Source organism: Nicotiana tabacum, chromosome 15, assembly GCF_000715075.1.
Source record: "Nicotiana tabacum cultivar K326 chromosome 15, ASM71507v2, whole genome shotgun sequence".
NCBI classification, from domain to species: domain Eukaryota; kingdom Viridiplantae; phylum Streptophyta; class Magnoliopsida; order Solanales; family Solanaceae; genus Nicotiana; species Nicotiana tabacum.
This window is the reverse complement of record NC_134094.1, coordinates 90,661,959-90,688,537: the sequence shown is the minus strand read 5'-3', so window position 1 is coordinate 90,688,537 and position 26,579 is coordinate 90,661,959. Positions and strand designations below refer to the sequence as shown.

Sequence of the window (26,579 nt, the reverse complement as noted above, 5' to 3'; positions counted from 1 at the left end):
AATGAGCTTTCGGGTTTTGTGAATTTTGTCGGATTTCGAGACGTGGGCCCTAGGGTCGGATTTGAGTCGATTTCGGGTTTTGAGTCTACTTTAGTAGTTTTCTTGTGGAATTGATTCCTTTAACATATATTAATGGTATTGTACTGCTTGTGGCTAGATTCGGGACGCTCGGAGGGCGATTCGAAAGGCAAGGGCATTGCGGAGTAGAGATTTGCTCGGATTGAGGTAAGTAACGGTTGTAAATCTAGTCCTGAGGGTATGAAACCCCGGATTTTTGTGTCATGTGACTATTTGGAGGTGACGCACATGCTAGGTGATGGGCGTGTGGGCATGCACCATTGGGTATTTGTGATTTGGTCCGTCTCGTAGCAACTTTAAAGTTGAACAACCTGTTGTAGCTATATGCTCTTTATGTGCTTTACAACGATTTACTATAAATCATGCTAGATACCATGTCTAGGCCTTATGCTTGTATTGTTTGGACCCTTAGAGGTCGTTTCTTGCTGTCGTCTCATTGCTTTAGTTGATATCCCATACTCAGTCATGTTCATGCATTCTTACATCATAGCTCAGTCTCTGTTATTCTATTTGTTACATCATGTTAATATTGTTTGGGCTGATTTATTTGATTTCTGAGAACCCAAGAGACTGGAGAGGTTTATGACTGAGTGAGGCCGAGGGCCTGTTTGTGAGGTATTGTACCAAGCACGTGAGTTGTCTGTGCGGATTCTGATATGATATTATAGCACATGAGTTGTCCGTGCAGCATGTGAATTGTCCGTACAGATTATAGCGCTTGGGCTGTAAGAGCCCCTCCGGAGTCTGAACACTCCTAGTGAGCGCATATACCTACTGAGTACGAGTGCCGAGTGCTGAGCTATTTTAAGGCATGGGTGATAGTGAGGCATGAGTGATTGTGAGGTTGGAGTGATTGGGAGGACTGAGTGAAGTTAGCCCGATAGGCAGTATATGATTTCATCATCCATGCTCATAGTTGTTTTGAGTCATTGTTTGAGAATTGAAACCACAAAATATAACACAATTTCAAAATCAACAACAACAATAATAATAACAACAACAAGCCTAGTGAAATCTCACAAGTGAGGTCTGGGGCAGTGGCAAAGCCACATGTACTGACCACCCTTCGTCGAAAAATTACACTGTGTATATAGGTAAAATATTACGTTTTAGAGGTATATAACACATATTGAATACCCTTTGTAGGGAATTTTTTTTCACTTTTTTCAAATTTGAATACCCTTAGGAAAATTTCTACTTTCGCCACTGGTCTGGGGAAGGTAAAGTGTATGCACACCTTACCCCTACCTAATGAATGTGGAGAGGTTGTTTCCGAAAGACCCTCGACTCAAAAGAAGTGAAATAAAGCAATAAACAGACAGTAGCAACAACCAGATAATTAAACATGGGCACAAATAGAGATACGTTTAACAACATATATCTAAGAATACAACATTATAAAAAATAGATTCAGTCTTGCTGAAAATAATGACACAATGTGAAATAGCAAGGGGCTAGACATAACAAAATACAAGACTGGTACTAATATTACTGGGATGCCTGGATGAAACTTTAGACTGTCTGCCAACACAATTTCAAAATCTAAAGAATAAAATAAAATAGTTTAACATATATCAAATTTCAATATAATAAAAATAAGTTCCAATACAACTTAAGATCGGAAAACATAATAAGTTTATAACCTCATTCAACAATGAAATTCTACTTTAATGGCATCACTCATTATATGTCAAGTTTGTTAATGACTCATTATTTCTAATATTAGGAGGTGTAGTTTCAAAAACTAGAATAATAACGCAGTTACACTAAATGAAAAAATAAACAAATAAGAAATAAAATATACAAGTAATTACATGGAATCACAAGGAGTAAAGGTAGAGAAATAAAAGATAAATAATGTACAATGAAAAATATATTTTAAATTAAAAAAGAAATTTAAAAGTAAAAAAAATAAAATAAAAACAAAAGGAAAGAATTAAAATAATGAAAATAAAAAGTTATAAAGAAAATAAATTAAAATAAAAAAAGAAAGAAATTATAAAGTAACCTTGTAATCCAAACAAGCTCTAAATGTTGCTAACATTTTATTGCAACATTAGTATGGGAGGAGAAAAAAAAAAGGCGACTATATGCTAAGCTGCTATATGCCTATAGTATGCTAGCGAAACCCGTTTTAATATTATAATGCTAATTAACTCCAACATCTCTTTTGTACTTCTATTAAACTTGATCCTCTTAAATTTCCGTTTGTTAAGATACTTTTCTTTAACAATAATACAGGAAGTTAGACACAGTGGTCACAAGCAACCAAAGTAAACTTCATCACATGGAAGAAACTTAAATGTGAAGAGTACCCAGCCCGAGAATTTCAAGACTTCATTTACAAGACATTTCCCTCCTAACTCAAACAAAATATGCAAAGGGAAAAAGATTGCTACTACAAATTGATCTTTTTGTAGTCAATCATCCCTAATAATTATTGAACCTTAAGGACAAAGTTTACATTTTTGGTAGTTTGGTTTTATGATACTATCACATGATATTTCTTGAACTACTAAAGATTATGGTGCGAGGATAAATACTTATTCATATTTAGAACCTGTTTGGTCATAAATTTTGTCAAAATAAATTTGGATTTTATTTGGCAGACACGTGTTTGGTCATAGATTTTGCCTATATTTTGGCAAAATCTCAAATTTCAAAAACAGCTCAATAGTTGGTTTTGGGCCAAAATATCACTGTTACATTTTTTAAAAATTGCCACAAACTTTTGTATTTTATAAAAGAGCCCACCATTTATTATTTTGTAACAATGTTGCTTTGTTTTTTCATTCACCTGATAGTGTATCGTGTAATTCATTATAAAAATGATAATTTTGTATTAAATTTATCAAATAAAAACTGACGTCCAAATACATTTTCATCTTCAAACCAAACTTCACTAAAATTAAATTTTTCAGAACAAATTTAAAAATCCATGGCCAAACTTTAGGTTAACGAGAGGTCTTGATTTCAAACTTTGCAATAAAGTTAAATCTGATAGGTAATTTTTAGCTAAAGTAAATTTTTTTGATCCAAATATGAATTAGTCAGAAAGGGATAATAACATGGTACAAAAACCAAAGAAAAAAGAAGACCATATTTTGAAAATAGAGTAGTGTTACATCAATGGACCACAAGAAGACATAATTTATCTCCCCTACCCCCACTCTGTTAGGTCCCCACATCAGCCTTTCTTCTTCAACCCCACCAATTTATTCCCATGTCCCAATGCTTCCCTTAGCCTCAACACTTTACACTTTCTCAACCTTAAAACTCTTCATTAACTTTGCCAAAACTCCTCTTACAACTCTGCTAAAACACAATTTCAAACATTTAAAATCTCCATTTGAGTAATAATGGAAGTATTTACTAGCTAATATAATGAAGTGTACTATCAGTTCTCTACTCTGTACTTCTCTCACTTAGCTGTTTTTCCAGCTTTTTTCATTCTGATCTCTTTCAATGTTTGTACAAACCCTAGATCTGTCCCCCTCTTAGGTAACTCCAACAACCTTTGCTCTCTATAACTCACACCAAAAAAAAAACACGCACACACACACTGAAGCAACTTTATATTAACTGCAGTTGTGATAATTTCTGGGTGCAGCTTTTTTCTTTTTTGTGAAGTGGATAATATGAGTGGGACTACGACGAGGACGGTGGCGGAGGATGGTTACAGGCCGCCGTTCACGGCGGTGCAGTGGCAGGAGTTAGAGCATCAAGCAATGATATATAAGTACTTAGTGGCAGGTATTCCTGTGCCTCCGGACCTTGTTCTTCCTATACAACGTAGCTTTGAAACCATCTCTGCGAGGTTCTTCCATCATACTAGCTGTATGTTTCTCTTTCTTCTTTTAGTAATTCCCATTTTATTTTTTATTTTTTCATAATGTTGGTGTTAGACCAGCTTGCATGTACCTCAAATATTTCATCGGGCATTTGCATCCTCTCACCAGTACAGTTATCCAGTAACTTTGCCCACCTAGGTTCAAAGTCTAGAGGCGGATGGATCTCATTTCAGTAGGCGAACTAGTATTTTTGACACAAAATATAGATATATATGTGTATAAATTAGAGGGCTTAGTTCAAGTGGCAAAGGTTGACGGACGTGTGACTTATGCAAACTAAGTGTCGCTCCCAAACGCACAAGTATACGTGGTCGTACAAGTAATAAAATGATAAGTAGAGTGTCGAACCCACAGAGACTTGTATTAACTACCACTAAATTCACCACGATTGTTATTCAGTCGAGTCAATCAGAGTTCAAAAGTGTGATTATACTAAACAATAATTCTAACTAGTAACTATATTATCAAGCAGCAAAATGGTTGTTGTGTATTCAGTAGAGACAAATATTCCAGGGTTGTGATCGATTCACCAATCCTATTGTGTTCTAGTTAACTCTTCCTTTCATACAATTCACTCATGGTTGCTAATTAATCGAACAATTGTTCTCGTAGCCTTCTTCCGAAGTACTACTCGCCTATTCAAAATAGATTAACGCCTATATTCCTATGAAATCAATCTATTAAGAACGCATTAAGATTACGATATTTAATTAAGCACGGTGACTAGGTATATTCCTATCCTAACCACAAATCCCCCCAGAGTTAAGATCATGCTCTCTTCAATTCTTCTCTAATCTAAACATAACTTTCCCAAGCATAACATAGATAGTAAATAGAACCTAATTGCTGGCCAGACAATTAAGCAATTAATCACAGAATTAAAGAAACAACCATATATTAGTGAATTGTAATTAAAGTTAAGTCAACGTTAAACAACAATATTCATGACTAAATCACAACCCCAGAACTATGGGTTTTAGTCACTCATGATAGTATCAAACAAATTCACAAGTGTTGAATAATTGAAAATACTAAGAAAAGATGAAGAAAACTGAGATATTCTCGCTCCCGGATGTTTCTCGTGTGTATTTTTTCTTCAAAGTGGCGTCTCCCTTCTCAAAATAGGCTTAGTCTTGCCTTTATACGCGTTGGGTAGGTCTAGGGCCGAAATAACGTTGTCCCGGACAAAGTTGGAGAAATTCCCGTTACCAGCGCGCAGGGCAGCGTGGGACGCTGGCCCTTTGAGCATTCTGTAAATGGCGCCACAGGTGGCGTGGGGTGCTGCCTGTGGCGTTGCAATTCAACATTTTCTCGTTTTTCTCCGTTTTGGCTCAAATCTCGCACCTTTCGCCCCCTATTGCTTCCGGATAATTCCTACATATAAAAATACCACGAATTAACATAAATCAATACATTTTACATCCGAAATCTACGAGACACGAGAAAAACATGAGGCGATATACATATAAATATATGTATTTTAAACTAAATATTAACACCCTACACTTAGACTCTTGCTCGTCCTCGAGCAATGGGACTATCAAATATACCCCAACTACGTCCAAATCTCAACTAGAGAGGAACACTTCAATTTTTTTACCATACACGCTACCCTTGACTATGATCGACACCGGCAATCAAGCATGACCATACAAAATTCACATTCTTCCCGTTTTAAACATGCCCGAGTCTATTATTTCAATTCAATCAATCCAAACAACCTATCCGTCACCACCCTACCTCAAGAGCCGACTCGTTACCACTAAGCACCCTCAACTCGCACACTCACCCAACAAGATAAGTTTACAACATTACCAATCCTTCATGAGATCACGTGTCCTCACTAACAAACAAAAGAGTGAATATAGAATAGTCCACACATTCAAGTATGCCTTTGAACATAATTTAAGGACGTCACATAATTGAACAAAATTCGCTCACTCTCACAAAGAATTCATGTGCATCCCGTGGTCGTACCATAAGTTTGCCCGTAGTGTACATCTCTACTAATCTAAGCTAGCCAAATCTAGGATCAATTAGGACTTTAAGGTTATAATGTAGGCTAAGGGATGGGTAAGATACATTTAGGAATAATGACTAACCCTCCCAAGCACTTTAATACACTACACTCACAAATCGAGCACATATTCTTCTCAACCAATTCTCTCACCACAAACCATATACAACATAGCCCTTTTTTTCAATTAAGCACTTCTATACTCCCACTAGTACAAATTAGTAAGATTAGGAGGTGTGTGTTTTTCTACATTATTTGAACTATCATTTTTTTTTCTTGTAATTTTTTTTTCCTACACACACTCCATACATTAAGGTTCATCGGCTAGTAACCTTTTTTCACACTTTAGTGCACCAAAGGGCCTTTCCACGGTTCCACTCGAAAGCTACTCCCCAATCTCCCACCTTACTTCTTTTAGCGACTAAGTGCCTTAGGAGGTTAAGGTTCAACAATCTCAAATTAAGAACAAAATAAGATACGACTTGTAATGTGGGTGCCAAAGAAAAGGTCTATAGGCTCAAAGGGGCTAGCAACAGAAAATTTTATTTTTACGTGACAAGCACATCTATGATCAAGCAAGAAACGTCTACGTCATCTCCTAGACTAGCATAACTTAATGATTTTGCTTCGATTAACACACGGGGCAAGTTCTAGATTACACAGGATAGCACAGAGAATCACAATTCCTCACCCACACATTGCACATGACTCAATCAAGACAGTTCTGTTCAACTCTCACGTCAAGCAAACACATATAATTGAGAAATTTTAAGCAATATTGCACTATGTGGCATACAAGTCAAACAACTGTGAAAAGGCGTCACATAATAGGCTATTTATTTTACTCAGGCATCACAATTCAAATCAAATGTACGGGAAGATAGAGCGCATGCCATAACCTAATGTGTCAGCACCAAACACGTCAATAGGTATCTCAGAGCAACTCAGTTTCTTCCTAACCTACTCCTAAAAAAAAAATAAAGTACCCGATTCGAGCTACACCCTTGGAAAAGAACCGGCGCCCAAAGAAAAATCAAGGAATACTACCTAACTATCCTAAAATGAAATTTTTTTTTTTTTTGGTGTTTTTAGTCGGACTATATCCCTAAAGAAAATTGTCCAACAGATCCATCGTCGGGAAAAGTCCGAGCTTTTTCTATTTTTTTTTTCTTTTTGTATTTTTGTATTTTTTTGCTTTCTTTTTTCTAAAACAAACTAGACTAAGTAAAAACTAATAAAAAGAAACAAATTGATACAATTTATACAAAGTACATCACAAGCAGTAGTTATCCCACCCCACGCTTAGCATATGCATAGTCCCCGATGCATGTGAAAATGTAAAGCAGAGTAGGGTGAAAAGAAAACTCCCTGCTAGTCGGAGTCCTCCTCCTCAACATGCCCGCCATCAGCAGCTCCGGGTTCAGCATCATCATCAGGTCCCAGAGGCACCAAATCCATGGGCCCCGTGACCTCATCACCAATCTCATCCTCCGTGTCGGAGCCTTTGTGAGTGTTCTCGTCCTCCGATGGGTGAACGAGGTTGCCAGGTGCAATCCCCAACATCTCTTTGGAAAAACTAGACAAATCATTGCGTAAATGCATACGCTCCTCGTCTGATACACCCATCCTGCTCATGATTACTTTTAAGGAGTTATAGAGATACCTGTTGAAGTTCTCGTCTCTTTCATTCCGTGCTGCCTGAGGGAGCTTAGACGTAGTCTCCGACAAAGATGTGATGTCCAACAGCCCTTTAGGAGCCACCACCACCTCGTCATACCCGGGGTATTCCGGCACCTCTCGGGAGAGCATATACTGTGTGAGCAAATTGCCAAAGAAAAACCTCTTAATCTGCCGCCCTAAGCGTGTGCGGGCCATCTCCCCCAGCATGATCTCACCCACATTAATGGGTCTCCCAGTCGTCAAAAAGAATATCACACACTCGAGCTCGAGTGCATTCGCTGTTGTGTTCAACTGGCATGAGTCGGGCATGCACGAAATTCTGCCACACTTTGGCGCTCTTGTTGAAATCAGAGCGAACCATCTCAAGATGGGTATCGCCCTTAGTTCTGGTCCACTTGGCATTTCAATCGACGCCACAAAGAGTGTCGTATCGCCGTGTAGCTTGGGCTTTTGACAAATTTTTGTAGCCTCCGCAGGTCAGAGTTCTCAACCCCCAAAAAATCACATAAGGCCCGCCTATTCAGTGACACGTCTTTTCCACGGATATGTGACCTGAACAAGTCCGCATTCCAATTAGCATACAATTCTCTCACCATGCTCAAATTTGCATGGCCGGGGCATTCTAGGAATTTTTCCATGTTCAGTGCTCGCAACCGGCCAAGCACGTCCGGGAAGTTCTTTTCTAAAGCTTTCACATTAATGCCCATCTCGGAGACGTACCACCCATATAGCACGAAGTCCCTGTGCCATGCGATAGCAACATCACTGACTAGTTTCAAACGAGGCCTCGGTTTCAATGGTGCCTGCTGTGATCCTTCGGCAACTTGTTTCCCTTTAGCTTGCCTAGATGATCCTTCTCCTTACTTGTGCTTTTTAGGCGCGGGGGCAGTGGTGGAGGACTTCCCTACTCCCTTACCTTTGTTTGCATTATTACGAGCCATAGCAACCTACAACACAAATAAGCATGAATGTGAGAGAGAATGAAGAACTTCGCCTAAGGTTGCCGCGAGAGTCAAAGATGGCCCACTTAAAACCGAAGGCTCAATGTGCTATACTCACAATCGTGGTTTAAAACGCACAAGTGTTGTACCACAAGACAATGGGTACTCATGACTTCCCCATGCCGCATAATTTTTAGCTCACGAGTTATGCCACACAAATCAAGTGGTCGATCATTAACCTCTACAACTACGACACTACATTAGCTAATTCTACAAAGTGCTACAACATACATAATACAAGATACATGGTGTGAGCGACATGTGCACATTAAAACCAAGCTCCGAATTATGTAAAATCATCCCCAAACACCTCACACTTAGCCCGATATCACATACAACTACACTCGGTTACTCAGACTTCACCGGTGCACAAAATACTCATTCAAACATTTTAGCAAACACATTGTGGGCATGAAGTGTGTGCAACTTAGTTCAACAATGGTGGAACATGGTGACCCTCCAAAATTTCAACGAAGTAGAGAGAATTCTAGTTTACTACTCCGTATACATTACAACAACAAGGTCGTCACAACCAATTTCATTGCACAATAGGGCCACCCACCATAGAAAAGAATTCCAAAAAACAAATTATTAGGGATATTTTTGGGGCTGGGGTGTTTGAACAAGGGGATGGGGAACTTTACTCACAAAATAAAATCAATGGAGAAGAGGGAACATACCTTTGATGAATGAGGATGAAAGCAAGCAAGAAAAACTTGAGAGAAAGAGAAAGGGGGTTGCGGCAGAGAGAGAGCGTGAGCGAGTGAAATTGGGGAGGGGTTAGAGTTTTGTTGAATTTGTTTTTTAATTGAAGATGGGTTAGTTCAAGTGGGTTCTTTCATATTTCCTGCTGATTTTATTATCTTGGATTGCGAGCCTGATCAGGAAGTCCCATTTATTTTGGGGCGTCCATTCTTAGCCACGGGCCGAGCTATTATTGATGTATGCGAAGGAAAGATGACGATGAGAGTAGGTGATCAAGTGGAGGTATTCAATGTGTATAAAGCATTCAGATTGCCAGCCCACTATGAAGAGCTAACCATGATTTATGTGGTGGAAAGTGATGTGACGTCATTGGTGTCTTATATGAGCCCCAAAGATCCTCTTAAACGAGGTTTGATTGGGGATGAAGAAGACAGTGAAGATGAGATGATGGGAGAAACTGAGCAAGTACTTGACATGTCTTGTAGTTATGTCCATGGGTTTGGGAGATTTGAGGAGTTGGATAGGCCTATCACTCTGACCCCTCCTAAGCCATCTATTGAAGAAGTTCCAAAGCTAGAACTTAAGCCCCTTCCAGCGCATCTGCGCTTATACTTATTTGGGGAACTCTAATTGCCAGTGATTATCTCATCCAGCTCGACCGATGTACAAGAAGAAAAATTGCTCAGAGTACTTCGCGAGCATAAAAAGGCTATTAGGTGGACAATTGCTGACATCAAAGGAATCAGTCCATCATTTTGCATGCATAAAATCTTTCTGGAAGATGGACACCGCCCCAGTGTTGAGCAACAAAGGAGATTAAATCCCATTATGAAAGAGGTCGTGAAGAAGGACGTAATTAAACGGCTCGATGCATGTATCATCTTCCCTATCTCTGACAGCAATTAGGTAAGCCCAATGCAATGTGTGCCCAAAAAGAGAGGGATGACTGTGGTAGAGAATGAGAAAAATGAGTTGATTCCTACTCGCATCGTGACGAGGTGGAGAGTTTGTATTGATTACAGAAGGCTCAACCGCTCAACAAAGCAACCCGCAAGGACCACTTCCCACTCCCATTCATTGACCAAATGTTGGACAGATTGGCAGGGCATGAATATTATTGCTTCCTTGATGGTTATTCGGGGTACAACCAGATTGTCATATGCCAGAGGATCAGGAGAAGACCACTTTTACTTGTCCTTATGGCACTTTCGCCTTCAAGCGAATGCCGTTTGGTCTTTGCGATGCACCCACAACTTTCTAGAGGTGCATGATGGCTATTTTCACCGATATGATGGAACAATTTGTGGAAGTCTTTATGGATGATTTTTCAGTCTTTGGGTTTTCTTCTGATGACTTTTTGAAGAATTTGAGCAAGGTGTTGGCCCGTTGTGAAGAAACAAATCTAGTGTTAAATTGGAAAAAATGCCATTTTATGATGCAAGAAGGCATCTTGTTGGGTCATAGAGTGTCAAGGAGCGGCATTGAAGTTGATAAGGCGAAGGTGGAGGCGGTTGAAAAATTACCTCCACCCATTTCTGTGAAGGGTGTCCGGAGTTTCTTGGGACACGCTGGATTCTATAGACGCTTTATTAAGGATTTTTCAAAAATTGCTATTCCTTTGTGCAGGTTGCTTGAAAAGGATGTAACTTTCAATTTTGATGAAGCGTGCCTAAAGGCATTTGAAGAGCTCAAAAAAGCAGTTGGTGGCTGCCCCCATTATTGCGGTATCGGATTGGTCCTTACCATTTGAACTTATGTGCGATACAAAGTGATCATGTTATTGGAGCAGTGCTAGGCCAGAGGAAGGACAAATTAAGGAGGCATTCCCGGAGTACTCTGAGCAATTTTTCTTCTTGTACATCAGTCGAGCTGGATGAGATAATCACCGGCAATGTCTCAGAGTTCCCCAAATAAGCATAGCGCAGGTGCACTGGAAGGGGCTTAAGTTCTAGCTATGGAACTTCTTCATTAGATGGCTTAGGAGGGGTCAAAGTGACAGGCCTGTCCAACTCCTCAAATCTCCCAAACCTTCTTCAAGCGCAGGTGCAAGACATGTCAAGTACTTGCTCAATTTCTCCCGTCATCTCATCTTTACTGTCTTCTTCATCCCTAATCAAAGCTCGTTCAAGAGGATCTATAGGGCTCATATAAGGCACAAATGACGTCGCATCACTTTCCACCACATAAATCATAGATAGCTCTTCATAGTGGGCTGGCAATCTGAGTGCTCTCGGCCCGTGGCTAAGAATGGACGCCCCAAAATAAATGGGACTTCTTGATCAAGCTCGTAGTTCAAGATAATAAAATCAGCAGGGAATATGAAAGAACCCACTTGAACTAACACATCTTCAATCATTCCTTCAGGATGAGCAAGGGAGCGATCATCCAACTGTAAAATTACCGTTATTGGGCGCGGCTCACCCAACCCCAACTGTTTGAACACAGATAGCAGCATCAAATTGATGCTCGCTCCAAGATCACACAAAGCTCAGTCGACTGCATGCATACCAATCTAGATTTGGATAGTGAAACTACCCGGATCCTTCAATTTCTGAGGTAGTTTGCTTTGAATTCTTGAGCTACATTCTTGAGGTAGTGCCACAGTCTCGAACTCGGTCAACCTCCTTTTATTTGCCACTATGTCCTTGATGTATTTAGCATATTTGGGCACTTCTTGCAGGATGTCAACCAGTGGAATATTGATTTGCACCTGCTTCAAAATATCAAGAAACTTTTTATAAGCGGCATTATCCTTCACTTTCTGCAATCTCTGAGGGAACAGAGGTGGTGGCCTGACAACTAATGGTGGGGGTTGCTTAGCCACCGCCTCTTCAGCTGGCTTCTCTGTCTTCTTTGATTTTTCTGATTCTACTTCTATGGTGGCCGGTTTCTTATTAAAGGTCACTTGTTTTCTCTTTTTCGACTGGACTTCTTCTAACCGTCTTCCATTCCTCAATGACACAACATTAATAGGTGCCTTAGGATTAGCCTCAGTGTCGCTTGGAAGAGCTCCAACTAGTCGAGTATTTTGGGCACTGGCAAGTTGCCCCATTTGTCGCTCCAAATTTTGAATTGCTGCAGCGTTGGTTGCTGCTTAAGCTTGCTGGTCAGCCATTAATTTCTTCATCATGTCCTCAAGGTGACTCGTCGGGTTTGCAGGTTGTTCAGCCTGAGGTGGTCTATATTGCTGTTGAGGCGCTTGTGGCCTGTACTGATTTTGAGCACCTTGGTTTCCACCCCAAGAGAAGTTTGGGTGGTTCCTCCAGTTATAATTGTAAGTGTTCCCATACTGGTTTGTCTGGCCCCTATTTGCATTATCCACAAAACAGACAGACTCTGGGTTAACTGGGCATAAGTCGCTCGTGTGACACTCTCCACATACTTCACAAAATATTTGAACCTGTTGCACTGGCTGGACTTGTTGCTTGTTAATAACCAAGGTCATCTGATTGACTTGGTTGGCCAATGTGGCAATCTGGGCTGATAATACAGACAATACATCTAACCCGAGAACCCCTGCAGATTTTTGCACTGTGTGTCTGCTCATCTCTCCTTGCCAATCAGGATTGCTTTTGGAGAATTTGTTCAATAACGCATATATCTCATCAAAGCTTTTCTCCAACACTTGACCTCCAGCTACAACATCTACCACAATCTTTGTCTCAAGGATGTAGCCCTTCTATGAAAGTGTGAGCTAACACTTCGTTTGTCTGATTGTGATGAGAACAGTCTCTGAGCATCCCCTTGAATCTTTTCCAAGCTGAGTATAAAGACCCCCCGATTTCTGTTTGAAGGCGACTATCTCACTTCTGATCTTTGCAGTTTTGCTGCCAAAAATTTCCTTGCCAGATCATTCCATGATGTAATAGAATTAGCTGGTACTGCCTTCAACCACGCTTTGCTTCGCCCAACAGAGAGAACGGGAACAATGTGAGCCTCACATAGTCTGGAGTGACTTCGTTAGTGATATAAGTATCACTAATCTCCAAGAAGTTCAGGATGTACTGTTGTGGATCCTCGTGTGGAAGACCCATAAACTGCCCATTCGCATGTAGTAGCTTGATCATGCTCTGTTTCAGCTCAAAGTGCCCAGTGATTCTAGGCTTCACAATGCTGGAGGTGACATTAGCAATGCTGGGCATCGCCACCTCCTGAACAGCCATATGTTGCTCCTCTGCTATGTTCACAGGAAATTGAACAAGTGCCTGAAGATTATTTGTGTCCCTTGCTTCCCTTAACCTCCTGTGAAATGTTCTCTCAGGTTCGGGGTCAAAGCCTTGAAGTCTGTCCTGGCTTCTTACCCTTCGCATTCAATCAAGGTTCCTGAGAGCAGAGCAACAATTAAGTAACGTTAAACTTGACGAAATAAACAATTAAAGCTAAAACTAGAAAGTAGTCAATATTCAAGTCCCCGACAACGGCGCCAAAAACTTGTCGCTCCCAAACGCACACGCAAGTATAAGTGGTTGTACAAGTAATAAAATGATAAGTCGGGTGTCGTACCCACAGAAACTTGTATTAACTACTCACTAAATTCATCACAATTGTTATTCAGTCGAGTCAATCAAAGTTCAAAAGTGTGATTATACAAAACAATAATTCTAACTAGTAACTAAATTATCAAGCAACAAAATGGTTGTTGTGTATTCAATATAGACAAATTTTCTAGGGTTGTGGTCGATTCACCAATCCTATTGTGTTCTAGTTAGCTCTCCCTTTCATACAATTCACTCATGGTTGCTAATTAATTGAACAATTGCTCTCGTAGCCTTCTCCCGAAGTACTACTCGCCTATTCAAAATAGATTAACACCTATATTTCTATGCAATCAATCTATTAAGTACGCATTAAGATTACGATATTTAATTAAGCACGGTGACTAGGTATATTCCTATCCTAACCACAAATCTGCCCCCTAAGAGTTAAGATCATGCTCTCTTCAATTATTCTCAAATCTAAACATAGCTTTCCCAAGCATAGCATAGATAGTAAATAGAACCTAACTGCTGACCAGACAATTAAGCAATTAATCACAGAATTGAAGAAACAACCATATATTGGTGAATTGTAATTAAGGTTAAGTCAACGTTAAACAACAATATTCATGGCTAAATCACAATCCCAGAACTATGGATTTTAGCCACTCATGATAGTATCAAACAAATTCACAAGTGTTGAATAATTGAAAATACTAAGAAAAGATGAAGAAAACTGAGATATCCTCGCTCTCGGATGTTCCTCATGTGTATTTTTTCTTCAAAGTGGCATCTCCCTCCTCAAAATAGGCTTAGTCTTGCTTTTATACGTGTTGGGTAGGTCTAGGGCCGAAATAACCTTGTCCCGAGCAAAGTTGGAGAAATTCCTGTCACCAGCGCCCGTGCGCTGCCTGGCGCTGGCCCTTTGAGCATTCTGTAAATGGCGCCACAGGTGGCGTGGGGCGCTGCCTGTGGCGCTGGAATTCAACATTTTCCCGTTTTTCTCTGTTTTGGCTCTAATCTCGCACCTTTCGCCCCCTATTGCCTCCGGATGATTCCTACATATAAAAATACCATGAATTAACATAAATCAATACATTTTACATCCGAAATCTACGAGACACGAGTAAAACATTAGGCGATATGCATATAAATATATATACTTAAAGCTAAATATCACTAAGCCTGATATTTAAGTGGAGAAGGTAGAGGGACGGGCCTATTATCCCGAGTTTTGCATGGAAAAACTAAAATTTATGGAATAGTATTAAATTTTGAATCCATAATTTAAAAATGCAATGAATTTAAATTCTGAATCCCATTCTGAGATCCAGGTCTTTCTCATTTAAAGTAAAAACGTTCCGTTCTTCATTTTGTAAGTTAATTTGCTCATTTATCAATAGTTAATACTTTTAGCTTCTTTCAGTAAGCAGTGTGCTGGAACTTGGAAATGTCTGCATTTCTGAAAGAGAAGTTTACCATGCTTTGATAGGGAAATTGGAGCATGCATATAAAGAAAATTGCTTTCCACTTTTTTTGGTCTAATATTTTTTTTAAGGCAGTACAATCATTAGTAGCCCTTACATTTTGTTTTCTCCTCGTTCTGTTTTCTTGTTTGGACATTTACTGATCCATTCATTTTTGCTTATTTCTGCAATTCGTTAGCCCTAAGAGAAACATTTCTCTCTTTTATTTATTGGGAAGGACCGTAGGATAAGTCTCTTTTGATTTTAAGTAGGTTACTAATGTAATCTAAATGAATATGGCAAGTGGTGGACTATATCTTTGTTTCTTTTGTTTCACAAAACAGTAAGAGATATCATGTTATTGATTTCCAGAGGCTCATTTGGTGTTTATTTTGGTTTTATGCATAATTTATAATTTATAGGCTGCATTATATCTCAATGTCTGTGAAGTGAATAAGTTTCAGTCTCTATTCTGGTATAATTCCTATCTGTTGGGGTTCTGACTGCAGAATGGCCAACCAAATGTAGTAAAATATTTCCTTTTTGTGTTATAAAGTCCTATTTACTTCGCTTTGCAGTGCATGTCCTATTTACTAGCTATCGCTTTTGCTCTGCATTTTTCTTCTGGATTTCATGGTGTTCCTATTTTTCCTATGATTGCTGTGGTGATACTAATATTATCTCCTTTTATCCTTTTGTCTTTTTGTTTTCTTGAGCCGAGGGTCTTTCGGAAACAGCCTCTCTACTCCTTCAGGGTAGGGGTAAGGTCTGCGTACACACTACCATCCCCAGACCCCATTAGTAGTATTTTACTGGGTTATTGTTGTGTTATAAAGTCCTTTTTAGGGGTTTGATGGAGAGGTGTTGCAGCCATATCTGTTTTCTAGATAAGGAACTTATTAGCTTGTATCTTCTGTGGTCAGTGGGTTATTGTTCCTATTATGGAAAGAAGTTTGACCCTGAGCCAGGAAGGTGTAGAAGGACAGATGGAAAGAAGTGGAGGTGCTCCAAAGATGCATATCCTGACTCAAAATATTGCGAGCGGCACATGAATCGAGGCCGAAACCGTTCAAGAAAGCATGTGGAATCTCAATCTACTTCCCAGTCCCTGTTGACAAGTATGTCGAACAATGCTACTGGAAGCAGCAAAATAAGTGGAAATTTCCAAATTAGCAGCAGCGGAAGCTTACAGAACATGCCATTATATTCTGCTGCTTATTCAGAAGAACCGAATTATGGAAGCACTGGAATGAAGACGCAGATGGAGCCTGTCTCCTATGGGGTAGATAACAAGGCATATAGGTAAAGTCTCTTTGTCCTCTATGGTTCATGTTTTCTTTAGGTGCTTTTTTCTCAGATGTACTTGTTTATTTTTTCAAGCAGTTGGCATTTTGTTACTTAAATGGGATCTTCCTTGAATGCTTATACAATGTTGGGTAAAAGTTTGGTCTTTGGCTGTACTTGGTGATGTTCAATACTGGTTACATGTGAAAAGGCTTGCGTATATGATTTGTGTTTCTGTTGCGAAGTAAAGATAAAAACGTTACAATCAAATCTTTTACATTTGGAAGGATGCCAAATAGGTCATACTCTTCTTGCTGAAATACAAATTTCCCTATTTCCTTGTGACATAATTCGAGTTCCAAATAATCTTATATGCAAAGGTTTAATAACAAAATTTTGTAGTGAGCACTAAGGGCATATCAGTAATCATGATTTTATTTTTTCTGCCATCCTGTTGTTTGCTTGATAGGACTTCGAGGGTTCAAATCTTCTAATTCTATTCTAAAGAACTTTGAAGGGGGAGTAGATTTCCTTTCTCCATTTCTTTCTTAGTCGACCAAGAATACTTGGAGTTAATTTATCATATTAGCTCTTCTTACTAATATGAAAAGTTTTTATTATTGTAATGACAGCAAAAAAATTGTATGGACTTCTTTTCAGTATCATTTACTTTTTTTAAGAAACCACAGTAAAAACTTGTTGAGAGAGAGTTGCATCAATTTTGCGGCTATTACTGTAGAAAGTGACGCATGATCATGTCTGCCAATTTTTCCTGTCTTAAAAAAGGACTATTATATGTGCACCAGGATTATTATATAGTGCCTAATTTCGATAGGATACTTTCAGCAGTTCTAAGGACAGCAAGCAGCTTCGACAGCATAATAGGTTGTCTTAGAATATGAGCGCTTTCAGTTTGAATTTTCAAGGGCTTGATCAATGTTAGAAGTGGAACTGCAGAAAGAAGTAGATGATATTTATTGGACTCTCAGAGTTTGGTCACTAAGAAACACTGTGACTGGATTTCTGAATAGGTAAGAGAATGGAAAAAGCTAAATAAGAGAGATGTATAGGCCATAAGATACATGGTATAGACTTCTTTGGAGAAATAAGTGATGTAACACCACAAGAACCCAGAATAATTAGGGCCGACTTGGTCAATAATCATCTGGGTACTTGAAACTAGACTACATGATTTACTACGAAATACTAACAATGTTGCTTAAACTGGAATATCCAAAAGTAATTGTTGCATTCCAACCGAAAGATTGGCAAAATTCATTTATTTTTATATAGCAAAATTGAGCTGCACTTGTCTTATAAGTGGTGTAACATCCACATTAATGAAATGCAAAATGCCAACACAGATATTTCCATGGAATGGCTGTTGATGCTGATGAGCAGAATTTCTCTCTAGAAGCTTCAGCTAGTATGAGAAGTTTAGGGATGGGATCTAATGCAGACAGCACATGGTGTTTAACACCACAACTTCCCTCAAACCCAATGGTGAAACCAAAAAATGACACTCAGTTGCTATACGACTCGCCTCAAACACGACTGCCTCATCCATTTGAGCCTGTGATTGATGCAACTATTTCGAAACAGCAACAACATTGCTTTTTTGTCAGTGACATTGGCTCTCCTGGGACTGTAAAGCAGGAGGAACGTTCTATGCGCCCTTTCTTTGACGAATGGCCTACAGCTAAGGAATCGTGGTCCAATCTTGATGACGAGGGATCCAACAAAAATAATTTCTCCTCTACTCAGCTGTCCATATCCATTCCTATGGCTCCGTCTGACTTTTCAAGGAGTTCTTGTTCCCCAAACGGTAAGTTAACATCCTTCGGCAACTTGTTTATTCAATTAAAGTTGCATTCTATAGCATTGGAGCCATGACTTTTGGTTTTGTATTGGATGCAGATGTTTGAGAGATGCTACCATCGAAATAAGCAGTGTCTGGTGCTGTACTCAGGAACATGTATTGCTAGTGACAAAGTAACCTCTACTTGTATGAGTTGTGTACTTTTTTTGGTTGCTGGAAAATCCTGATATAATTGCATGTCTTTATGGTGGATTTTCAACACTTTTAAGTGAGATGGTTGAAAAAACAAGTGCAGCCCAAGTTTTGCTATATGTATGAACAAAAATAAATGTATTTTGCTGTTTGAGCTGGGGCCTGGGAGTTACAATGACCAGCCCAAGTTTGCTAAATAAAAAATAAAATTTATTTTTCCTGTCTTCACTTACAAGATTCCAAGTTTGAGCGACTTATTCAATATATACCCTAATAGTTTACATTATCATTATAATTTTAGGAATTTTTACACAAAATAGCTGGCCAAATTCACCGTTTACACAAATACTTGGCTTTATTCTTGGTTCTTGAGGAAAGAATATCATATCTTCTATGCTTAAGTTTCCTTCACTGGAAAGTTCTTGATCTTTTGGTGCCGTTTTTCTTGCCTAATTATTTGCAAAAAGTAAAGTTATTTTTAAAAAATGATGTTTGTTTCAAAATTTTGATGTTTTTTTCACAAGAAGTTGAACTTTTTAAGTTAAAGAAATACCAAAAAACCTTTAACCAGCTATTTTAAACAAAAATAACTACAGTATGTTGCAATTTCAAATAAATTGGGATTGGCTATGTGAATTTTCACTGACTGCGTCTCCATTTAAATTCGTTTTAGACCAATATTATACAACGAAAATAATCCTAGAAGTTCTATTTATTTTCTATAGGCATTTGAATCTCATAACTTAAAGAAAACATGCTAATATTACTAAAATATATTTTCAATTAATTGGTGTCGGTCGTATAATTTTTTTTTTCTTTCATTATTTTTATCTTTCACTAGATCTATTAAGATTGCAAGAAAAATATATTTAATTTCTTATATTGAAAAACTTCAAAATAATTTAAATTTTTAAATTTCTGTTGCGCCTTATTTTGGATTTTTATTTTATGGATTTAATTTTGACCTTGTTGAGAGATAAGAGAAATGCAAAACTGTAACTTTTTTATAACTAGTAATTTTGGGAATTATGAGCATTATTAAATAATTTTAAATTAGCTAAAACTGTATCTCTCTTGTAACTTGTCGTATTTTCATTTTACTAATATCACTTAATTATGCTTTAGGTGAGATGATAGTGATGCTTGTCCTGCTTTTTTATAGAGTCGACCAATTAAGTTTGTTTTTAAGTTGTATAAAGCATGTTGTGTTTGTTGCAGAATCATACATTGTATATTGTACGACTAGGTTGTTGGCCTGGCCGAGAGCTTCAAATTTGTAATATTGACAAAATCAAGATGCTGCTCTATCTTAACTTTCTTCTTCTTCTTCTTTATCATATTGGTTAGGACAAATATTCTAATTCCATTTTGATACATTTTTTATTTTCTTTCCCTTTGTATGTGATTGTGATTCTCCAAATTATTAATCTTAACTCGTATTCCTATGTGTTAAAGAAGTTCCAGAGACATTCTTGTTAACTGGTAATTACTTCAAGTCATTCATTGCTTCACTTAGTAAAAAAAAAGAAAAATGTGTCAGGGGGCCTTTTCTTAGCTCATTTTCACTAACAAATTCCGTTACCTTTGTCAAAACGGTTTTTTATTTATAGAGTAAAGTAATAATGAAAAACTTGAAGTCTTTTTTTTTGACTTGAGATCAATTACAATTCCTCGTTGCTCCAACGATCGTCTTCTATTCTCGAGGAAATCCTAATCAATTTTTTTGCTAAGTAGAACAAAATCAGTGAGATAGAAATTGATACGAAAGGAACATGAACACAGAGCATTTGCAAAAGATAAATGGATATAAACTCATGAATAGAAGAGAAAATGGTCAAACTTGTTACTTGAAATTGAGCTACTTTGCTCATTTTAAACTTTTGATATATACTCCCTCTATTCACTTTTACTTATCTACTATATGGGTGAGGGTATTGATCGGGTCGGTTCGGTTGTAGATGTTATTGGTTCGACATATCAGTTATCGGTTTAGAAATATATTAAACCGATAAGATATCGGTTAGTCAGTTATCGGTTCGATTATTAGTTTACCCGATAAGAATAAAAAACATTCAAAAAAGTTTATGTTCTTATCATAGAAATCGTGACCATATTGGTAAGAGAAAGGAACTGAAATTTTTTTCTTAAGAAAGGAGGGATTAAATTTCAACTTTAGAAAAGAATTTTTTTTTTTTTTTGCATGTGAAAATCTCAACGAATGATCTTAATTTTAAAGTTATAAGTTACTAGGAGTAAGGAATAAGACATTCAACATTCTAATCTTACTAAGTATCTCACTGCGGGGCGGGCATAATTCACAGAAAAATAATAAAATTCTAATCTTGTAAATGCTAAAGAATCAGTGCAACAAAAGAAACAAATAGAAAAACTAAAAATATGAAAAGTTTAAAACTTACTCTAAGGATTAAGATCTGAAAATGAAAAGTAACTGCTCTGAGAGAATGAGAGATGAAGTCATAAGGTGGCTTTATATACTTTGTGGGTAAAATTATAGTTTTGATAAAGCTTATTGGGTTATCGGTTAAACCGTTAATAAAATTGAACAAACCGAGACCCAAACCGATAACCCAATAGTCAAATAATATTAAACCGTTAACGAAATATTTATCCAATAATCCGATATCGATAACCCAATAGTATTTTCTTGTTTTACTCTTATCATTAACTACTTATTCCCCAAATCATTTACTAAGATTTTTTGAAATACTATAATTATTATGGGTAAAATTATAAAATAAATATTTCATTTATTTTTTCTTAAAAGAAGTGCAAAGTCAAAAGTGGATGTGATACTTACTTTCAAGATTGAAGATTTTTGTTACTTGCCATAAATTCATATTTAAAAAACAAACAAGTGGACAACTAAAAATAAATGAAGGAAGTATTATTTTTTGCTATTGAGCTTTAACAGAGCTTTAATATGACGATAATTTTAAATCATAATACCAAGTTAAGGTATACATATGGACCTTAATTTAACAGTAGCAAATACGAAACACTTTGCTAGTGTCATGAATGGATAAGTAACAAGTAACAAAGGATTTTTGAATTATGACATTAGGGTACAAAGTATTTTATTTTAGATGCGAGGATTTTTTAGTTTCAATGCGGACTTAAGAAATAAATTGAAGATAGCTTACTCTAGAGCACAGACAAAACCCTCTAACATTCTCCGCTCTTCACTTTGCTTGCATAATAAAATCCTTGAAATCATGCAAAGTAGCTGCTGAACTAATTGGAAAACCATGTCTATATTTGTGACTTAAATCCTTTACTCGATTATGAACTTGTTTATCCTCCATTAATCTCTGAACCCCTTGTATTATCTCTTCCTTCTTAACCCTTTTCAACCCAATATTTTCTCCAATTGATGATACCATGTGGCCAATTTTGAGATAACACACTATCAACTTTGCATTATAAAATTGGTCACCTCTAATAGGCCATGCTAATAAAGGTACCCCTTGTCCAATCGCTTCCATAGTCGAATTCCATCCACAATGAGTCAAGAATCCACCTGTCGACGAATGACTTAATATCAACAATTGAGGTGCCCATCCATTTATTATCAAACCCCTTTTCCCAACTTGAGTTTCCAAGCCATTAGGATAATAGTCTTGATTTTTGGAGATTACCCATATGAAATTTTGCCTTGAACTCTCTTCTAGTGCCTTTGCTATTTCTTCATGTTCTTCCAAAGTGGGCACAACATCACTACCAAAGGCAATGTAAATGATTGAACTAGGAGACTTTGAGTCTAACCAATTGAGTACTTCATCTTCTGAGTAATTTGTTTTGTGACTAAAATTTGTTCTAATGTCGCGATCGCGAAGGAGGGATTTTGAGGCAGTGAGTGTCCAGAATTTTTCTGGCAACATAGGGCCAACGCCCCAAATTGGAAGTCCTGTTTGTTTTACTAAATACTCCAAGAATGTTTGCTCTAGTTCAACGAACGTGTTCACAAGAATTGCAACTGTAACCTTTACCTGTTTGGAGAAAATAAAGACAGTATTGTGAAGGGATTTGAGAGTAAAGCAACTTTTCTTAAAGCGATGTTGTTCGTATATACCAACAATCTTATTTTATGTGACACTATTATTATTTGACGAGTCACTTCTTTCTTTAGTTACGATTTTTACAAAGTATTTTTTTTTTTAATGTTCTGAATTCTTAATATTGCTAACTTATAGTTGTACTTTTGGTAAATTTAATTTTAGACTTGAAGAATTTATCTCAAATTCACCCCAAAAATTAAGTGCTTACCCTCATACTACGAACCCTTTCTCATAACATAAGATAGAGAGTAATATATTAGTATCAATTGCTTGTTTAAACTTTTTGGTAAACTTTCATCTTTAGACCTTCAAAATTCCTTTGTCCCAGTCGATGTAGGAATTTTCACAATTCTCAACAGTAATAAACTATTCTAATATACATGAGTTTTAGTTATATGCATAGTAAGTGAAAATATTTTTTTACATTATTTGGTACCCAAAAGATATCTACAGGTAAACTTTCTTAAAATACAGTAATTTTGAAATTAAATTGACGTTACCTGCTACAGGTTATCTGCTAGACCGACACATGGTAAAACTTTTATATATATAACTTAAACTCTTCTTACAATACCTCTTCCACCCATGGTGGCTCGTCACCAGGTTGTGTCGGAAATGATTTCGTTTTCGTACGTGAAATCTCAGAACCAAATGCTTCCTCTAATGAGCTATATCTCCTAACTATATCAACGTAATCCATGGCCATTTCATTGGGTAATTCGGGAAGAAACCGTGTTTCACCCGGATTGATGTATTCTACATCAGTTTTCCAAGCAGCATAATCCATGGCAAGGCAAGCTGCGCCACAAGGGAAGAAACCCACAATAGGTACCTGCGGTGATAATGATATATATATACACAGAATTTCACGTAATTGCTGACTAATTATTATTTTTAAATTTAGAAAGTTGTTATATATTCTCTCTAAAAAGGAAATGTTGAAACCCTTTCTAAATCACTAGGTACCTGAAATGTGGTGAATATATCTTCAATATGTGACAACATCATGGCATCAACTATGGCACAAACAACTGAAATTGCAAACTTGTTTTTCACTGATCTGCAGCTTCTTAAGATAGATTCCATGCCTTGTCTCAACTGCTTGCAATGCAACATAAGAGGCTGAGGATCAAATTTTCCAGGTTTAGGAGGCGGTGGTAATGGGGCGTCAACGGCGGCGACGCTGACTAATGGGTGGAGGAGCAAGGTGGAGGAGACGGAGGAGGAGATATCAGAAGAAATGATGAGTGTAGTTTTGAAACGAAAAGAGGAGAGTTTCTTGCATAGCTCCGTTAATGGGAAAACATGGCCTTGTCCAAAGAATGGCACAACTAAAATCTCCCCCATAATTTCCTCCATGTTTATGGCTTTCTTTGTTCTTGTATTTATGCAGGTGATTTCTCGTAGCTTTGGTTTTAAAAAAATGTTAGGTAATTTATTCTTACTGTGCAAAATCATTCAAGGCATGTATTAATGGGAGTGTTTTGCTCATTCAAACCCTGCCGTTACAAAAGAAGAAAAAGAGATACTTCTCTTTATGTTTTACGCAACAATTTCAATAATATCTCTAACTTGTTAATCTTAACTTTTTTTCATGACGCAGTGCTCAAGCCAGCTTGAAATCAGTGGTGGAGCCGCGTGAGGATTTAATTGAATATCCTTCGCCAAATAGTTATAATGCATAAGGTAAAACAAACTTTTCTATATATAGATCACAAACTTTTATTTATTCCCATCGCAATTACTAACTCCGTTATTCCTTGACGCGCACCTCGATTGATTATATATTCCACTCTGTTATATTTTACTAGCACATATACATGAGTAATGTAATAGCTAGGTCACACCCTTTGATGCTTAAACTTTAATCTTGAGCATTTAGATATATTATTTTTTTTAAAGAAAATATATACGTATATCACAATTTTTCCGACTTAAAGTTAATTTTCCAGAAAACATTTGAGCAAATGTCGTTTGAAATGTTGTTAGCATAAGTTGGATAAATGGGGTTATAATATACATGTTAATTGGACCGAGCTGACCCGTTTACAACTCGGTTCAGCCCGGTACTGTAGCGTGGGGGACCGGGGACCGGGTTTCAAACGAATAGTTTTTGGATACCGGTGCACCGGAACCCACTAAGCCCATTAACCCGTTAACGGGCTACATCCCGGTTCAACCCGATTTTTAACGTTTGTTTTTTTTATTTTTTTTTAATTTTTTTTATAAGTAATACTATCCATGAAGTTGCTATATTTTATAATCTTGCAGAAAAAGTTTTGTGTGTGTCATTTGATAATGCTTCTAACAACAATGCTGCTATTACAATATTAAAATTGCATCTACACCCACCACTTTCTGAAATATTTCATGTTAGATGTGCATGTCATATTTATAATTTGATTATGAAGAGTGACCTTGAATTATTTAGAGATGATATCACTTTAGTTAGAAGAGCTGTTAGTGTAATTCAAGGAAATAACAGAAGTGTTAGATTAAATGCATTTAAAGAAAAATGTGTACACTATGGACTAAAACCAAGACTCATGCCTGAAGAAATAGTTACTAGGTGGAATTATACTTATTTATTCTTAAAATGTTGTTATAAATATAGAATGCCTATAACTGAAGTTGCTAATTCTCATTGTACCGATCCTAGCCGTTTGTTAATATCTAGAACTTGGGATGTCATTGAAGATGTTGTAAAGTTTTTACAAAAATTTTATGTGGCTACACTTGAGTTTTCTGGAGCTTATTATCCTACTATTGCAAATGGTTTAGTTCATATTGCTGAAATTTCTCTTTTACTACATAATTTGAAGAAGAAAGAAGGATATACTTCTGTTGTTGAATCTATGCTAGATAAGTTTAAAAAATATTTTTACCCAATTCTCCCTATTTACCTAATTTGTGATATTTTAAACCCTTCAATCAAAATGGTCACTTGTCGCCAATTAATCACTGCTTTATATTCTTATATGGATATTGGACCAACTGAAACTCCTGATATTGACACTTGTATTTCTGATCTACACAAACATTTAGAAATATTATATAATTATTATGCTAACATTGTTGATGCTTCTTCTGCTGTAGATGCAAATATTCCTTCAAGTTCAATTTCAACATCTGGGACTAGTGCTTTGGATGATAATGATGGTGTTGAAGATTATTTGATTTGGTCTACAATAAGGGAGCATAAACAAACCAGTAGCAGGAATATTGATGAACTTCAATTCTACTTCCAAAAGTCAGCAGAGCCTTGCACAAAGAAATTTCTACCACTGGGTTGGTGGAGGAGCAACTCAAATCAATTTCATGTTCTTTCGGTCATGGCTCGAGACGTGCTAAATGTGACTATTTCAATAGTCGCATCAGAGAGCGCATTTAGCCAAGCAAGGCAGCAACTAGGAGATACCCGTTATTCATTCGGTAGCAACGCTTTGAAAATTCTAGTGTGCTTCAGAGATTGGATAAGATCAGAACGACGAAATCAAGGGCGTGACGAGCTAGATGAAGCGGAGGACCAAGAAATTGGAGATATAATGGTTTATGATTCTGATTCAACCAATGTCGGAAATCAAGAACCTCATGTTGACATGGATGAACTTACAAAAATGATGCAAATCATGTGATGTAATATTTTTTTTTTTAATAATTATTGTAAACTTTTAATTTGCAAGTTCAAAAATAATAAAATCAAAAAAGAACTTGCAACTTAATTTGAAGTATTATATATTATTCAATAAAAATATCAAATGAAAGTCTTCGGAGCTTGATCCTTACATATTGCTTATTGGTCTTATTAAATAATTTTTTGTAGCCACTTACTTTCAAATTTCAATTATAAAATTCAATTTTCAAATTTAAAATTTTAAACTTCAAAGTTTAATTCTAAGCCTTAAAAGTTTGCAAACACTTAAGTATCAATAACA

At 37.1% G+C, this 26,579-nt stretch overlaps 2 protein-coding genes and 1 long non-coding RNA gene across 7 annotated transcripts; 2 read left to right on the top strand and 1 right to left on the bottom strand.

The window, feature by feature from the left end:
• Positions 1-3,285: 3,285 nt before the first annotated feature.
• Positions 3,286-18,788, top strand: LOC107782296 (growth-regulating factor 4-like). 3 transcript variants are annotated; one of them, XM_016603172.2, is made up of 5 exons: positions 3,286-3,579; positions 3,689-3,831; positions 16,197-16,575; positions 17,922-18,382; positions 18,475-18,788. In XM_016603172.2, the coding sequence occupies exons 2-5, from the start codon at positions 3,717-3,719 to the stop codon at positions 18,480-18,482; spliced, it is 963 nt and encodes a 320-aa protein (XP_016458658.1). In that variant the 5' UTR covers positions 3,286-3,579; positions 3,689-3,716; the 3' UTR covers positions 18,483-18,788. The 3 variants fall into 3 exon arrangements, with proteins under 3 accessions (XP_016458658.1, XP_016458652.1, XP_075087094.1); XM_016603166.2 differs by having other exon boundaries at positions 3,689-3,915; XM_075230993.1 differs by lacking the exon at positions 3,286-3,579 and having other exon boundaries at positions 3,588-3,915.
• Positions 18,789-21,510: 2,722 nt separating this feature from the next.
• Positions 21,511-24,189, bottom strand: LOC107782272 (scopoletin glucosyltransferase-like). Of its 2 annotated transcripts, XM_016603144.2 has the most exons (3): positions 23,611-24,187; positions 23,219-23,476; positions 21,511-22,575 (listed from the first exon to the last, which is right to left on the bottom strand). In XM_016603144.2, exons 1-3 carry the CDS (start codon positions 24,100-24,102, stop codon positions 21,769-21,771), a joined length of 1,557 nt encoding a protein of 518 aa, XP_016458630.1. In that variant the 5' UTR covers positions 24,103-24,187; the 3' UTR covers positions 21,511-21,768. The 2 variants fall into 2 exon arrangements, with proteins under 2 accessions (XP_016458630.1, XP_016458634.1); XM_016603148.2 differs by lacking the exon at positions 23,219-23,476 and having other exon boundaries at positions 23,611-24,189.
• Positions 23,900-26,321, top strand: LOC107782285 (uncharacterized). 2 transcript variants are annotated; one of them, XR_001647193.2, is made up of 3 exons: positions 23,900-24,037; positions 24,248-24,330; positions 25,741-26,321. It is a non-coding gene; the product is annotated as an uncharacterized LOC107782285 (long non-coding RNA). The 2 variants fall into 2 exon arrangements; XR_001647194.2 differs by having other exon boundaries at positions 23,936-24,074.
• The last annotated feature ends 258 nt before the right edge of the window (positions 26,322-26,579 follow it).

Coding starts and splice junctions, on each gene's coding strand:
- LOC107782296 (XM_016603166.2), top strand. CDS start 3,717: ATGAGTGGGACTACGACGAGGACGGTGGCGGAGGATGGTTACAGGCCG. Junction 3,916..16,196: donor GTTCTTCCATCATACTAGCT/GTATGTTTCTCT, acceptor TTCTGTGGTCAG/TGGGTTATTGTTCCTATTAT. Junction 16,576..17,921: donor GTAGATAACAAGGCATATAG/GTAAAGTCTCTT, acceptor ATGCCAACACAG/ATATTTCCATGGAATGGCTG.
- LOC107782272 (XM_016603144.2), bottom strand. CDS start 24,102: ATGATTTTGCACAGTAAGAATAAATTACCTAACATTTTTTTAAAACCA. Junction 23,477..23,610: donor ATATATTCACCACATTTCAG/GTACCTAGTGAT, acceptor TTATCACCGCAG/GTACCTATTGTGGGTTTCTT. Junction 22,576..23,218: donor AGCCACCATGGGTGGAAGAG/GTATTGTAAGAA, acceptor TTCTCCAAACAG/GTAAAGGTTACAGTTGCAAT.